This window comes from Aquila chrysaetos, chromosome 4, assembly GCF_900496995.4.
Source record: "Aquila chrysaetos chrysaetos chromosome 4, bAquChr1.4, whole genome shotgun sequence".
Taxonomy (NCBI): domain Eukaryota; kingdom Metazoa; phylum Chordata; class Aves; order Accipitriformes; family Accipitridae; genus Aquila; species Aquila chrysaetos.
The window spans coordinates 73306893-73323805 of NC_044007.1; the positions used below are offsets into that span (position 1 = coordinate 73306893).

Here is a 16913-nt window from a genome sequence, read left to right on the forward strand (position 1 = left end):
TTCCAGTTTTAGTAAATCAACGAAGTGATTTCTTTAAAACTCAAGCTAACAGCATGTACCCTGTGAAAGCATAGACTATATTTTTTAGAAGGACGCTCTAAGGGGTATTTTTTAGAAGGAAGCTCTAAGGGGACTGATTGTCTGCAAGGGAGAGATGAGAAAATAGCCAGTCTAATATGCTTGGGAATCTTGAACATGTTTTGCAGTCTCTAGTAGCCCAAGAATTAAAAACCAGGATCTACCCTTTGAGGAAGCTGACAGTACTGGATCCATCAGTGGGTCCAGCAGGACCAGCAGATAGGTTGGCAGACCTGAAAGCAGTTTGGGGGTGGGGAGGTTGCAGTTTGCTCCATCTCACTCTCCCACTGTTTTTAAGATAATGCATCACAACAGAATTTAAAAGATCTCATCCTTGCTTTGCATGTTTCAGTAAAACTAAGACACTTTCACTGGCACTTTCTGCAGGTACGCTACGTTCAAGGCTGTAATGTAGTGTCCTGTAGTGTCGCTGTCTTTTGATACCTAATTTAAGCACAGACTTTAACACGGCCTTTACAAAGGTTCCAAAATAACTTACTTTTTTATTCCTTAAGACAGCACTCATATACAAAGAGAAAACAGTGTATCACCAGATTAAGTTTCTTCTTTTTCTTAAGAATGTTCTCTGTGATTTGAACTGCGGACGATACTGGTCTCAGGATAACGCAGAACCTTGTAAAGCTGCTCTAATGTGGGATGCTCTCAATACCAACTGACAGCTCCACACTATCAGAGTGCTGTCGGCACCCTGATTTGTTACTGCCACGAGAGTGGCACAGTCATAAAGAATAGGGGATGCTTCCTTTCCAGTTGCTCTGGTGCTACTAAAATGGGTCACTTTTGTCTCATTCAGAAATGACTAAGGAGAGAACCTCTTTCTTAAATGTCTTTCGGCTTTATCAGGTGTCAAGAGTTCAGAGTCTCGAAAACCAGGTTTGCCCTGGATAGTAGTGAACTCGTTGCACCGAAGTGTTTTGATGTGAATAGACAATTGTCGAGGTTAAAGCGGTCTCTGCTGTCAGATTTTACACTGTCAAGTTGGCACAGAGGTGAGAAAGGACAGCAGAAAGTCACTGTTCAGTACGTAGTTCGTGGCCTGCCCTGTGTATAGCCTGCAGTGACGGTTCTGCAAATTGTGCTTCAGAGTTCTCCTCTGAAAAGAGAATCAGTCTGTTAAAAACATTTAAATTCTTGGGTTTAAAGGTCTGTATTTTCCTTTTTTTTTTGTGTTTATTCTAATGAATAGTTTCCTTTAAGTGTATTCACACTCAATGAACACCACTTAAGAAATAGGACCAGCAGGTAAGTTGGCAGACTTGAAAGCAATCCGGGGCAGGGGAGAATAGTTGCAAATTCTACTTACAGTCTCAAAGATTGGCATGTAACCTTTTTATATCTATATGTGCTGTACACTTGCACAATAAATTTGAAAGGTTCACTGCTGTTTGTTCCTTAGGTACGTGTAGGATCAAATTAACTGTCATTCTTTGATCAAAGTATGGACCTTGGAGTTACGCCTTTTCCAATGTAGAATTGGCATTAATTCACCTGTTGTTGCTCTTATTTATGATCCAGTCCCTGGAAAAATACTTCAATCTTGTTGATGGAAAATGTGCATTATACAAAAGTATTTGAAAAATAAGTTTTGCAATAATTTTTTAATATAAAAGTACACATATTAGGTACTCTACTGCTGTGCTGCTTATGATGAGGCTTACGTGAAACCAGCATGGGCATCTGCTATGTTTTAAGGTGCACCAACATTAATGTGTGTGTTAGAGCAAATCAAGAGTATGCTTTTGAAGCAGAGCTCCCAATTGTCCCTGTTTACTGTGCGTTTTACGCAATACCAAGTGGCCTTTGAGTACACGCAGTCTACCCACAGGATCACAGGAGAGCTAGTCAGAAGTACGCACCTCCAAGAGGTGTAGCGTGGTTGGCAGGCACTGAGCTTCAGGTATCCTGCACTCCAGGTCCCTTACTATTGCAAAGTGCTATTTGTTAAGGTAGTCTTCTTGTGCTCCAAACACCATCTTTTTCTTTGTAATTACCAGAGTTGTCAGACATGTCCACGTGTGGTGGTGTAAGGGATCGCTAGTGCAAGCTATCAGACTTTACTGTGGAAAAAAGAAAAAAAAAAAAAAACAACCAACAGTATGTGCCATTCCTTGTTTTACAAGTGTGCTTCAAAATGCTGGGCAGAAATAATGTTGGCATTTTCTATCTATCTGAAGTGCTTTTATGTTATTCCTAAGCCTCTAATACAGTCTTTTTCTGTTCCTGGACTTTCACAGAATCAATGTATTGAAAACCATATATAGAGAGATACGCACACGTATATATGTTTATACATATCTGTATCCATGATGTATATAGGTATAGACATGTATACACACATCAGATGCATATATATGTATACACCTAAATATATACACACACATATCTATATACACATCTACACGCACCTGAGGTACTCTTCCCTTCAGAATGTATTACATTCCTGTACTCGATGAAACACTGGAGGTTAACTGCCGGCTGGAACAGACTATTGCTGAGCCTCCGCGCCGAACCTCTGCCATGCAGCATTACTGGTTTGCGTTGGAAGAATGACTCTAGAGAGAGGAAACAGCCTCGCTGAGTTCAGCGAGGCCAGAATTTCACCCAGACTTTGTAAAGCAAGACCAAGAAGGTTCTCTGTTAGCATACAGCCCTGCGTACAGGCATTTAATTATAGAGTGAGAGTTATTTCCCAGCTCATACAAATTCTACTTAGGCAATGGTATGTATATCACTGACAGTAATAGCATTATACCATGTATTGAAAATGTTACAAAGCGTGTCTTCGTATAACCAGCTCAACAAAAGCGTGTTTTATTTTGAAACATCAGTTTGAGCCATTTTCCCATTTTTGAGAATTCGGAACCTCAAGCTGGCATATCGCAGCCGGTTCCCCCACACCCAGCCCCGTCTGAAGAAACACAAACTTCAGCCAAACTAGATGGTATGTGAACAGTATTTCTTTTTAAGAAATTTACAGTTCTAGAGCTATGACCTCAAACTTCTTAATGCACTGCTTCCTCACTGAAAATTGTCACACAAAATACAAATGCAGAGAGTAATAAACTTCAAAATTAGCATTGACCATTTCCCCAGCATCACTATGAGATTTTGGTTGACTCCTAAGTAAGTATAGTGAGCAGTTTACATTAAAGCCATTTCACACCAAGAGATTGAGTAGGCAAGCAATAAACAATGATTTCAAAGATGTTTTTACAACAATGTTTTATTCTATTAAATATGAAAGAGCATACATACAGGTGTTATTCTGAGGACATAAATTACACAAGGATTACACGTTCTGTCAGAAAAGCACAATAATGAAACATCTTTACATTTCAAACTTTTCTTGTTAGCTTTTAACAAATGAGTCTATTTCTGTTGCAAACAAGTAACGAGTGCTATTGAACTTTTGCAAATTCCCACAAAAACATCATGCTTAGTAGGATACTTTAAATATTGTAAAGATGAAATCAGAATTAGATTTCTAAATAACAAGATGGAAGAGATTTACTACTTAATCAAGATAAATGACACACTGAAATAGGAGCTGAGACAAAATTGGTAATTCATTAAAAAAAAAAAATTCCACTTCAGACACTACATTTGAGTCTGCTTTCCTTACTTGCAGGAATAGTCACTGTGATTATATGCATGAGTAATGAGCAGAACTGGCCCTAAATATTTATAAATGTAACCGTCAAATTTTAGACGTGCTGGTTTTCTAGTTCATTAATTTTTCCACTTAAAAAACCCCCCACCTATTAATCTATTTGCTTACGTTTCAAAAGGTTGAAAGCCAGCTCTTCTGTAGAGGGCCAACCAAGCCTATGTATGATTTCCATGTCTTCCATGGTCATCTGCACATACTGCATCCTAGGTACATATTTTGGGTCATCACCGAAGTTACCAGACTGAGTTCCCACTGACTTGTGAGAGCAGTATTAGTCTATGGAAGTCCTAACACATCATCTTTTTAAACTTCAGGGAAACAGGAATGTAATTTTATCATAATGAAAGCTCTCAGGTCAACATTCAGAAGACTACTCAGATAAAATACATAATAAGCATGTAGTTTGGGTTGTGTTGCTAGGGATTAACTGAGGTGTTTGTTTTAATATATTAATACAAACATTAACAGTGAAACAGACAAGCTAATGTTACTGCAGGCTGTAGTTTAATTTTCAAAAGGAGTAATGAAACAGAATTTCTAAGAATGGTAATTTTTGTAACTAAGGGCTTCACATTTATTTTTAAAACCACAGAAGTGTGGTAATATTCCTGATATCTTTCAAAACATTATGCAGAAACACAGCTTGAGCCTGCAAACAGTAGAATATACAAGCAGTCCCAGTGACCTCCAAGGTAAGCATTCTCATGCGGCAAAGAGCTGCAGGAATCTCGTTGCTTTTTTTGGAGAATGCTCAATAAAAGTGCAATATAGTGAAGCAAATAATCTAATTATCATGCTTTCGTTATTAGATGAAAAATGTTCAGATATTTTATAATTGTGCCTTCTGTAGGGTCGGTGTTCTGGTTTGAGTAGATTCAGACCACGCTAGAAGAGACGGGCAGGGTACACCCACCCACACATTCTCCTTCCCAGGGTGGTAACACCCCAAAGCAGTTCTATTGTATAATCCCATCTACAGCTAAAACATTGTGCTGCCCAGTTTCACACCGCTATTTCTGTTTTGACAAAAGTTGACATTTGTTTTGCTTTTCATTTCCACCCAGGCGTGTTCTCCCTTTCAGCTCCTAGGCACCCTTCCTTTCCCTACCCAGTCTCTTTTCTTCCTGAGATGTCCGAAGTACGTACGTTAAGCTTTGGAACCTGAGAATTTGGAGGTATTTTTTGATACTACAGGGCTGCATTTGTATCGTACCATGTTATCTCCTGCTATACTATTACAGTTACAATATAAATCTTCTAACTAGTTGATATCTGATGCCTTTCCCATATAAATAACAAACAACGTACCGTTCAGCCACTAATATATGACACTTGCTATAAGAGTGACCTTTACCTTCCACAAGTCCTCTTTTCCAAACAAATGTTGAGGGATCATTTCCAAAACCCCAGCTATGAAATATTCCTTGAAGTAAACAATTTCACAGTAAAATAAAGAAAAATATATCCAGAAAATAGCACTTTCTCAAAATTAAAACCTATATACATCAGGAAGTTGAGATTTTTTCCTCCTTCTTTTATCAGTTCTACGTTATCTGTAGATAAGCAACAATATCACTAAGAGTTATGAATAGGAAAAACAAGCCTAGTGAAGTAAAAGTGTCATGTCTTTTTTAACACTCTTGAGAGGTCAAGGAAATTCAGCATTCAACTTTATTATTATAACTATTTTTAATTAAGGTAGCAAAAGTCTGTTTAAGTTTAATTCCCTGTGGTTTTGAGTATCCAAGACTTAGATCCTTCAATGCACCCTGAACAAGCCATGCCACTGCACTTATTACCACCTCTGGGTACAAATTAAGTTTTCCATGGATGGGATTCAACCGTGAACTCACTATTTATCCCTCTTGTTTTATGATTTGTTTTATAATTCTTAATAGAGTAAGCTTTTCTAACATTTAACACAAATTTGGTGCTATTCTTTAGCAAGACTGAGCTTTAACTGCAACTGTAATGCACATACATGTATATAGGAATTTATGCGCTGAGTTTAATGCACTAGAACAGAAATATTCAAAACATTAAAACTGTACCTGAACATTCATTTTCTTATCAAGAATCTACACCGAAAAGATGCCAATAAGTGTTATTTAATTTTGCATATTAAACTAAAGAAACACTCCTCTGTATTTATTATAGTTAGCTCCTTTTTCCTATGGAGTGGAAAACTGCCACTCGAAACTTACAAATCTTTGGACAGCTAGCGCGCTCTGATGAACTAGTTTCAGCATTCCTATCTGTCAGATTTTTTGATGAAATTAGTATTCTACATTGCATGCTACCAAATGCTATGTCAACAGCTTGTATTTTTATCTTTTGGGGTTTCTTCCCGACTTAACTGAGGTCTAATTCATGGCAACCTCCATGAGAAAAGATAATTGGACTGAGGTGCTTACAACCAAGTGTATCTATTTTAAAGAGAAAGATTATTCTCCATTCACATCCAACAAGTATTCTAGTGATTAGGCCTGTAGAAGTCAATAACAAGTGACAGATCACTATCTTCAACAGTTTCACTCCAGGACTATTTTGAGTTGTGGTTTTTGAAAAGGAAGAATAGATTTTTCTAAGAAAATTTGCTTTCATGTGAGAAGGAGAATTAAACTTGTAAACTGGGAACTTAACTGATGGAAAACAATGCCTGACAAGTGCAAACCCATGAGCAAAATGCAATCATTAAATATTCCGATGATCTATCCAACTCAAACACTTGCAGCTCAGGTTTTTAAGGTCATCTAAATGCCAAGGGCACAGGTAGGCATTTTTTATATACCTCTTTCAACAATTACGTGCCTAATTCCAATTGACTGAAAAGCCTCAACTTTCTGGCAATTTGCTAGATGCCTGTCTGTATCTTTTAAGTTTTTAAGTGAACTTAAAAGCTGGCGCATAGTATGGTAACGAGGACTTTTCACAAATTCAGCTACCTGTAGGCAAGTACCACATTTGTGCCATGCAAAGGACTTTTTTAAAAAACGACAGTCGGCAATAATTTTCCACTGTTTGACTCATACACGGGCCTGAACTGTCTCCTCCTGTTCTGTGAGAAAAGACAATCAAGATCTAGAAATGTTTGCTGGAGCGGGTGGAGGTGCAGGGCTGGAAGCCCATGCTGGCCTCCAGGGTTTCTCAGTGGAAGAGGATGTACAGCATGGCTATATCATCGTGGTGCTGCGTGCATGGATGGTACATAGCATTGTCGAACTTTAATAATGGGCATTTAACAATTGGGACAGTTTAGAGAATGACCTTTCAATTTAATTAAAGCTGTAAAATGGCTTCACATTTCTGGGATTAACCTTTTTAGATGGAGACGGATGTTCCAGAAAGGGATTAGAGTACAAATGAATGGTCCCTCAATTTAGAAACTAAGCAGCTGTAAAAAGAAGGTTACAATTTTGAAACATAATTAAATGGGTCGATTGTATAGTTTCTTACACTGACTTTTAAGTGATACTAAAATATTGTAATATTTTGAGTCATTTAAAGATCTGCTCAGTGTAACATGATTTATGTTTTCCAATACAAAATTGGTGACTAACATTTACTTCAAAAAAACCTACCTGACTTGTTTTGGGAGTGGGTAATTTAAATGTAATGGACAGTAAGATCACTTTTAACTTTGCATTAAATTGCATCAACCTTCTTGCAAACATAAGCTTGTGATTTCCGCATTTCACTCCCTCACTAGCAACTGAAATGTCTCGAGTTAGAAGTATGTGTTGATTATATGTTGATCTACGTTAAATATAGGGTACGTAAGAAAAACCTTAGCATGTTTTTTTGAGGGCACCCAACTAAAATCTTTACAAAAGATAAGATAATTATCCATTCTTCAATGTAATAGACACAGATGTCACTTTTATAAATGTACCCTTATGTTCACTCGCCAATAAAATAGTAAACAAATCAACTTTTAAACCATTTTTTATAAATTATTAGAGTTTTTTTACTGACACTCTCCAACAATATACAAAAATAATACTACAAGTGTACCAATCATTCTGACCTACCCCTCATTTCACAGAAAAGTAGAGGTTATGGAAGGATGTTCTTGTAATCAATCATCGCTGTAGATGTCTCCTGCAAACGGTAAGTGTACGTGGCTGCCCGTGACATTGGGAAGTCGAGAGAGATCAGGCAGGTTCTGGATGCGTGACCTGAGTTCTTTCCGTACTTGGGACACTCTGGCTAGCTTGCGTTTGTACTCCTGTAATGCAGAAGAATTCAACATGAGACTCTTTCGCTAATACCATCTCTACTACTTACTGCACTTGACGTTTTCCAAATAAAGTATTCCATCTGCAAGTTAGATGACTAAACATCCCTTAACAGATGAGAACCCAGAGAACTGGGTGTTTTGGAGGGAGAGATATCAGGTCTAGCATTTTCTCAGCATAAGACTTTGGAAGCATAGCCGTGGGATTATTTTGCTTTGAATCGTTAAGTACATAAATGCTAAACAAGGAAGACAATCCCAGTTAACACAACTACACACGTTTCTCCATGCAACTAGTAGAATTGGATTATTCTTAGAAACTGTATTAAGGATAATTGACACACATACACTACTGTCACTCAGAGTACGACAGGATAAACTTGCTGATGTCAAAGAAGTTACTTTCAGCTCATACTGATGAAAGAATAAAAACCAACCACATACCACCTAACCAGGCCTGGTGATCAGCCCCACCAAGCCGACCAATCATACAAGTATTTTGTATTAACTTTTATAATAAAAACCATATTGCATCAGTACATTTATGGATCGAACTCTGAGTTTTCAGAAACTTTTAGAACTGGGGACTTAGGATTTCACATTGTGTTGGAATACAGGTCAAACCACTCATAATTCATGTATTTAATGATTATGAAGAACTTTTCACATGAAACAACATTATACAAGATGAAGTATTTAACACTGTAAACCAGTGCACTATAATATAGTTACTGTTCACCTATTAAGAATACGAGACATAATGGAGAAGAATACCAGCTTGTATAAAATGAAAACAGTTATTCCCAAATGTAGGAAGATCAGGGTACAGTTTACAGGAATATTTACATTTCAAAAACTTGGAAACACATTTCTTTGGAGAGCAGAAGAGACTAAGCATTAGTAGGCAAAGTGGAGCTTCATGAAAATATACTGTAATTCCCGACACAACAAATTCAGATGCTTTCTAGTGCAGCTGCAGGTTTTGCTGCAGCCTGGGAATGACTGGAAATAACAAGAAATAGTTAACGTACAACTTGGATAATCAGCCCATGGATAACCAAGATCTCATGATTATAACCACTTCTAAATAATAGTGCGGGAAAAAATCTACATCATCCTGTAAAAGTGCCAAATACAAACACTTGAAAGTTCTAGCGAGTATAAAAACACTGTGCAAATGTCTATAAAAGATAATAATGCTATTCACAAGGTCTAAACATAATTTCAAACATTTTTCTATACTGTTAATAGCTGGAGTAAAAAGGGAGGCCAACGAAAAGACCTTTTGGTAGTAGAACCCAATACAGTAGTGCAAATATTAAATACCTGGGGCACGATCAGGATTATTGGACAAGGTCCAACACACATAAAACCAAAGTTTGCGACTATTAGCAGCAGTGTGGCCTTCTTACCAAGGGCAGTAAGAGAACCACAACAAATCTTAAATTCTTAATGAGACGGTAATGCATAGCTAAAAAAAAAAAAAAATTAAATCTTTACATAGAAAGAGAGAAAAAAATGTCCCTGAATTAGGATCATCAATTCCTTGATAACATTTATATTTTAAAATTAAATATTACATACAGTTCAGAGTCTTATGAGATACTAAACACACCGAAAATACTACAGATGCCTAGTCAGCAGAACTGTAAACACTTGGTGACAGTACACAGGGCAAAGCAGCGTTCCTTTTATGATACAGACGACCGAAAAAGTCTTAAAATCGCAAGTCAGTGAGCTGATCCTGTGCAAGAGTCATAGTCCTTTGCCAGCATGTAAAAAGCCAGTAACAGAATACTTCTTGCCTTTTCACTACCTATTTTAGTCCATATTGCAGAGATACACTACTGACTATTATTTTAGGGAATAGATTTTAATGTCAGAGGAAGAGATAGGTTTCATTGTTTAGTAAAACAAACAATTTGGCAATATACAGAACACTAGGTAACCAGAATCACTATTTTCAGAAGCGGAGATCAAGCTGGAGATCAAGCATTGGGCAACAAGGGCTTTGAGCAAACTTGATGCTAGGAGACCTGGCCTCCGTTGTGAAAGATGTACTGCTGTACTGAAGAGGATGATTAGAACTGTAAGCAGAATCAAAACACCCAAAAGGCCCAAGATTAGTAAAAGAAATTAACTATAAAATAATTCCAGCAGTTAATTCTTGTAAATCATGTTTGAATCAGCTGAATCCTGATAGTTCATTCTCTGTCAACGAAGAATGTGAAGCAGCAAATCAGTATCCCTTCATAAGCTCAAAGTGAGAAGCTAGGCAAATACGCACAGATCACACTTAGCAGCTATATTCTCACAAGACTTTACTCCAAAACCTGAAATGTGCCTTAAATTAGACTGTCAGTTGCTTGACTGCATTAAAATTCCCTTCAGCTGATAATAAATCATTTCCATAGTAACATCACATTTCTGACATCCAGCATTTTCCATACGCGTTTTGCCTGGGACTTGTTGCCTAGTGAATATCAGCTTGATCAATATTACTGACAGTAGGTCCCTTTTTCTCGCTAAGAAAAGTGTTCTCATAAATTCAGTTTCCCATATAATAATCTTCCTCTTGCCAATACCTTTAGCGTAATGCACGCTCTCAGGGAGTCAAAACTTGTTCCTTGTGCCTTCTCAGAAAGTAGAGACCTCTGAGAAAGTTTGCTCAAGGTTTTTATTACAAAACTAAATAAAAAATTACATAAGATTTTATAACTCATTATATTATTGATGCAGTATAAGCTACAGAATGCAATTTTAATACAATTTTGGTAATCCAAAGCATATGTGAGATCTGCGACTACAGGTTAGATGTCCATGACAATCCTCCCTCACAAGTAGAAATATTATTCACCTTATCCAGAGCAGCTCGTTTTCCATGACACTCCCAAAACCATGCTAGAAATCACTGGAAATGTCCCATTTTCATGACTGGTGAGCAAGTTCAAAAGAGGGTTGTTTTTCAAGTACAGGAGTTTTAGCAGTTTTGAGGTACTTTCAAATGGGCTGCTTTTCACAGCTTGATTCTATTTAAAATCACTAGTCACTTCTGAAAGGGTTTGCTTATGTATTTTTAAGGCTGCTAATATAGTCCTGGCATTACCCAAGTAGTCCTGGACTGTTGGAATACAAGTATCAAGTACTCATTATCAACAATACTCGTTATATGTACAGCTTTTATTATTTTATCATAAAAGCATGCACATGTACCTACAACCTTTTTCCTCAACGTATACGTTGAGAGTGTGACTTAATTAAAGCAGAGGAGCGGGAATGGGGTATCTTGGCGTTACTTCTGATATTGTTGCTCCATTAGAAATGCTGTATACTGTACAAGCGAGTATCAATTTACCCATATTGTTGACACTTCTAACTGCAGAAATCCTCACGGAGAATTTCAATTTCATTTTCATTATGTTGATTTTAAGATATAATTCAAATTACCCCTGTGTAAATGAGGCAAGATTCAAGCTATTTACTTCAAACAGTCAAGGCCAGGCAGAAGTACAATGTCTTCTTTTGCTACAGTGAGCATAATTCACATTGCTTGCTACCTATGGAGAACTTTACTCTTGGGCTATATGAGCAACCTGATGTACAGAATTAAGTCTCTTCAATTTCTTCAGCAGTCTAAGATAACACTACTTTCAAGCAATAATTTTTTGTACTTCCAGTCATAAAAGTAGGTTTATGAGATAATTAGAAGAACTTATTTTGCTCATTAGAATCCCACTGATTACCACAGTTTCCATTACTTGACAGTGTAGAATATGGATATTTTGTGAAAGCAATGCTAACAACATATGGATTCCACAGCCAGATTAATAGTAATTCTCTATCAAATAAGTACCAGGCAAAAAAGCCAAATAATTTTTGATTAGACACTACAATCATCATGAATAATAAAAATGTGGGCAGGCCAAACAGACTCTTTACTGCATAGAATACTTTCCCTTCCAACTCAAATAGGCTGAAATAGATCTAAATATAAAGTTTCTGCAATTACTGCAGAAAGATGCTACAGCCAAAACAACTTGGAACTTCATGGATATGCTTTCCTTTTACAACATTAATATGATTTAAACCCTCAAGTGATCACTAAGGCTATGGCATGCATCAAAATACTGCGTGGCAGAAAATGTATAGCAAAGTGAAAGAAACAAAGTCTGATTCCAAAGCAAGAATAAAAGGTTTGCAGAAAACACAAATATTTAATCTGCACCCTTACTGGCTACAGAAAGAAAGGTAAGGTGGAAATCAATACTCTCAATACAGAAAAACAAAACCCAAAAGGCTTAAAGGCTTTTAAGGTGTTGAGGGCATGTGTAACCTTCAGCATCCGTGGCCTGTATATATATGGTATTTAAAACTGAGGTATCTGACTTTCTAGGTCCGTTCCAACCTTCCGATTTCAGGTGCAGATGTCAGAGCTGTGTCACAGAGCAAAGGCTTCTCGTGCACTGTGTCCAACAGCACAGAAACCACTAGAAATCGTCAAAGGCTCAGATGAAGGCAAATGGCATGTGATACCCTGATATCTAGGTTTTGAAGTTCAGAAACACAGTATGTGTGTGTGCGACTCCACCTTGTTAAAATCTAATGCCTCACCCAGTCTGGGTATTTTTCTGCAAGCAAGACTGACAACCAGGCTTGAAGGAGTCAGATAAGCCTCACTATGACTCTGGAAAACAGATCAGCAGGGTTAAATTTTGTGCTGCCTTTAAAAATTTGGCATGGCTTGCGTTCGTCACCAGTATGATTAAAGGCTCAACCTATTTAACAGTGATAAGGATGAACAAAACCCTGAAATAACTTTCATTTAAGACCCTGAACAGAGTCTGAACACATCTATATGCTTCACACACACACACACGGTTGAAAAATCAAGGACAGTTATGACAAGCTTAGGAAAGGACTGACTTGGCTAATCTTCCATTACACATTTTGCCTGTTTACTAGAAAACAGATTTTTGGAAGAAAGCTTCAACTTTCAAGTATGCTATCATCTATCAGTTTTCCATTAGGTCTTACCACATTTAGAGCAAAATAAATAGCACTGAAACAATGAGCACCTACCTAGTAACTGCTTTGTTTATTTCTTATTGTTCTATCCATTGCCCCATGCATTACTTACTGTACGCGTAAGTTTGTACGCAGATTTACTAATACTTTCATAGGTTTTCTAATACCATGTTTCACCATTACAAAACACAATTTATTCTTCAGAAAACTTCTTTGAGCTGAGAAATCAAAATGAAATGCATCCTCCGAGTATCCCATTTTTCTTAGTACTTAAAATTACCAAGAACTTAATTTAGAAAATTTATGTTGAAGCATTAAGTTAAAATACTAGACTCCTCAGCTTGTCTGCAAATGAAGCAACAGGAAGCCAGGAACTCAGAAGTTTGAAACCCACAAACTAAATTAGTGACCATCTGGGGAAAGTTTGATTAAGTGACTTTGTCTACCATTAACTGTTATGCTGTGGTAAGGACAGGAATACACTGCAGATCTCCAAATCATAAATTCCTGAGTGCAGCAGTAATAAACAGGAATAAAGGATTTTACCAGGATATTTCCCATCTGAAGAAATGTGAAGTCCTTCACAGTGGTCACAAACTACTCTTCCCTTTCCTTAAAATTTCTTTGTCCCGCTCCTTCCAGCCTAAAGCTGGGTCTCAAATCTTGTTCACCCCAGACTTGACTCCTGGACTCCATCTCCGTTCCTTGAACACTGTTCCTAGAACCAACCTCTTTGTCCAGCAAGGCTGTTCAATGCCTCTCAGCCTCCTGTCATGCCTGTATTCACATGCTATACACACACTCACAACTGGTTTTTGTCTAACTGTTCCCATTTCCTTCCTTTCTGGCTCCATATCTGAATTCCTCTCACTCCAATCCTGGTCTGCACTTATCATTTTGTCTATAGTTTCGGCTGCATCTGGTTCTAGTACAAGCTATTTCTCCCCACTCCTATACTCAGCCTGTCCCTGTTCTCTGCCTATGTAATATCTCCATCAGATCTCTCTATCACCTCATACCAGTTTTTGCTTCCATTCTCTTAGTCCAAAGGAATTCCAGTTCCTCCCATTTCAGTCCTACACGACGTTATTCTTTTCTGGCTGGTCACTCCCTTCCTTCTCAGCCAGCAGATCTCCTATTCCGTTCTTTACTCTAATGTCTAGTCCTGGATCCCTTCCTAATCTCTGCAGCCTCTGGTGCCAAGTTCCATGGGAACTTGTCCAAGTTTTGCATTCAAACCCATCAGCTTCCACCTCCCGATTACTTAGACTCATGGAAGGCACGGACAACCCACCCATGGAAGAATTTCTCTGCTCTCGTGTCAGGTGCCTGGCCCATAGTCAGCCTAGAGAACAACTGTATACAGTTGCCATTGCAGAAGAAATCTTCTTTAGCTCAAGCTGGAAAACTCTCTGGTGGAGAAGCTCTTCATGGAAGTTAGTAATGTTTTAAGAAACCTCTGATGAGCCTAATAAAAGTAAGACTTTTCCAAAGGCTTGTAATTTCATTAAATTCAGGTTGATTTTCATTAGTATATCAAAATGCATGTCCCTGACAGAAAGAAGGATTTCCCCATTCCATAATACTTCCAGAAAGAACATGAATTATGTCATCTCAAAGAAAAGGTCATCTTTTAACATTATTTTATTACAAACTTGTCCATAGCTTTATTCTTTAAGATTGTGTTGGCAAAAAGTTGGTCAATGTTTGGGAAAGTTAAAGAAAACAGGGACTTAGAAGCTTAATTACCAGGAGTATTACTAGGCTTACTTAGTTTATATTTACCTCCATTCAATCATAAAGGTTCCACAGTGATGAATATTAATTTATAAAATAAATTACTATTTAAAGACATTGATTTAATTAGAGAATCTCTATGGCACAATGATTTAATTTAAAGCATTTCAGGATGGCAGATATGAGCAGCAGCAGCTTGAATGAAAGATGCCTGCTTGAGGTTAAATTTGGTCTCCTTGTGTTTTATTATCTGATACAGCATTTTTATCTGGTTGAAAATTTAGCCATTATAATAAACTCAAAGCTACACACTTCCGAGAGATGTTTAAATTACACTGAATTCTTAATTTTCAAATCTTGGCTGACAGAATGAAGTTCTGGAGAACTTCTGATGACAAACAATCAGGCACTTCAGAACAATTCTGAGCAATTCAAGTTGATACTCTATACGGACACACAAGGGATAAAGCAGAACAGTTTTGAAAATAATAAAAAAAATTAAATGGCTGCAGGCTTAGTGATAGCTTCTTAAAGTTTCACCTATTCACAAATGATATGAAGGAAATCCAAATTAAATGATATCAGGGTTCAATTTTGAAGGAATCTATGAATGAAAAATTTTGATGGTCTATAGAAAAAAACCACACCTTTGGCAATGCATTTAAGAGGAGTTGTGTAAGGTCTTCAGGCTCAAGTATTTACTGTACCTAACGGCTGAACGGTAAAAACTGCGTACATCAGACTCACATTCCTCCTTTCACGCAACCCTCACCTGCAGGTCATTACAACAGTCTCAGTTCCAACTTCAGATTCCACACGTGCAATTCATCTTTCTGAAGCTAATGCTGTGGGTGTCGAACCACAAAAATGTGGACTTTGATATTCATTATGTAACAAGGACATCTGAAAGTATGAAAATTCTGTAAAGCCAAGACTACATGTAACTATTTTGAAGATGAAAAGTGAATCTGAGAATGAAAGTAACACTGCAGGTCACTAGGTAGGGGATTTATCTATAGCTAGCCAAGAGACAACTGTTTCAGATCCTTTTCTTTTGTCAAAGACAGATCTACATAAAGTAGAAGCATGAGACCTCGTAGTAGCAGTCTAAGCAGCAGAGAGCTTAAAGCAGGCTAATATATATAGCTTTTGCAGCTACAGCGTAAAGCCACTCAAACTGTGAGCAAGAAAGAAAGTGAATGAGAAGTGTTTGAATCAAGTGTTTTATTGACCTGAGATTGAGTATTAGCTATATTTCAAGTGAAATAAATAAAAGAAATACAGATAGAGGACCTCAACTTTCTGCTACAGATGAGCCTAGGCTGCTGAGCTTGTTCATTTAAGTAATCGATCAGTGCAGGTCTATCTGTGCAAAACTGGTCTTGGACATTTTACAGAAGCTCTTCAAACTAATTCTTCGGTTCTTTTGGTTTTTTAATTTTTTATTTTCCCAGTTCATAAATTACTCCTATCCAACCTGAAGAAACAGCTGTGAAGGACAACCACCTTACAATTCCAGAACAGTCTTACCTGAAAAGCATGTGGCTATTTCTTAAAGAGATTTTAAAAGAATGGTTCTCAAAATAAGCCAAGAAATGCCAGGGGGTCATCCAATGTGTTTATACACTAATAAATTTCATCAACTATACAGTTTTGTATTACACTTGTCAAGTCATTCTCACAATTTCATTAAGTAGGTTGAAACATCTATTTTAGAGACATGGATTCTAAAGAAGAGGATTTAGTTACAGCTCAAAGATACGCATTCACAAGCCTGATTTGCTTTAATGGTAGTTGAAAGTGCTCAGCGTCACTTGAGAATTGCAACTATAGTTTACGTGACTCATGAGAATAATTATCTGTGTAAGACAAACTGTTGATATGCTGCATGGTAATTTTGTTTTCCTCTCCTTTCGGGAGTGTGAAGTAGATAGTAGAAGGGATGGGAGCACAAGAAAGGTAAAGTTGGAAAGGGAGAATTACACAGCAGCAGTAGATATTCAGACCTACTTCTTGAAACTGCCCCTCATAGGTCCTGTAGCAATATCTCCAATGAAAACTACCACGCATGATGTAAGCAACCTACCACACCCCTTCTACAGCCAACAAGAAAGGAGCAGAATCTTAAATTTCCTAACAATGCAC

The 16913-nt window shown here is 37.4% G+C and overlaps 1 protein-coding gene across 1 annotated transcript in view; it reads right to left on the reverse strand.

Moving 5' to 3' along the window:
• Window positions 1-3304: 3304 nt before the first annotated feature.
• RPRD1A (regulation of nuclear pre-mRNA domain containing 1A) overlaps window positions 3305-16913 on the reverse strand; it is a 46748-nt gene continuing 33139 nt past the window's right edge. The window contains exon 7 of the mRNA XM_030010860.2: window positions 3305-7997. Coding sequence (XP_029866720.1) covers window positions 7848-7997 — 150 coding nt within the window. The 3' untranslated portion in view covers window positions 3305-7847. The remainder of the gene's footprint in view (window positions 7998-16913) is intronic.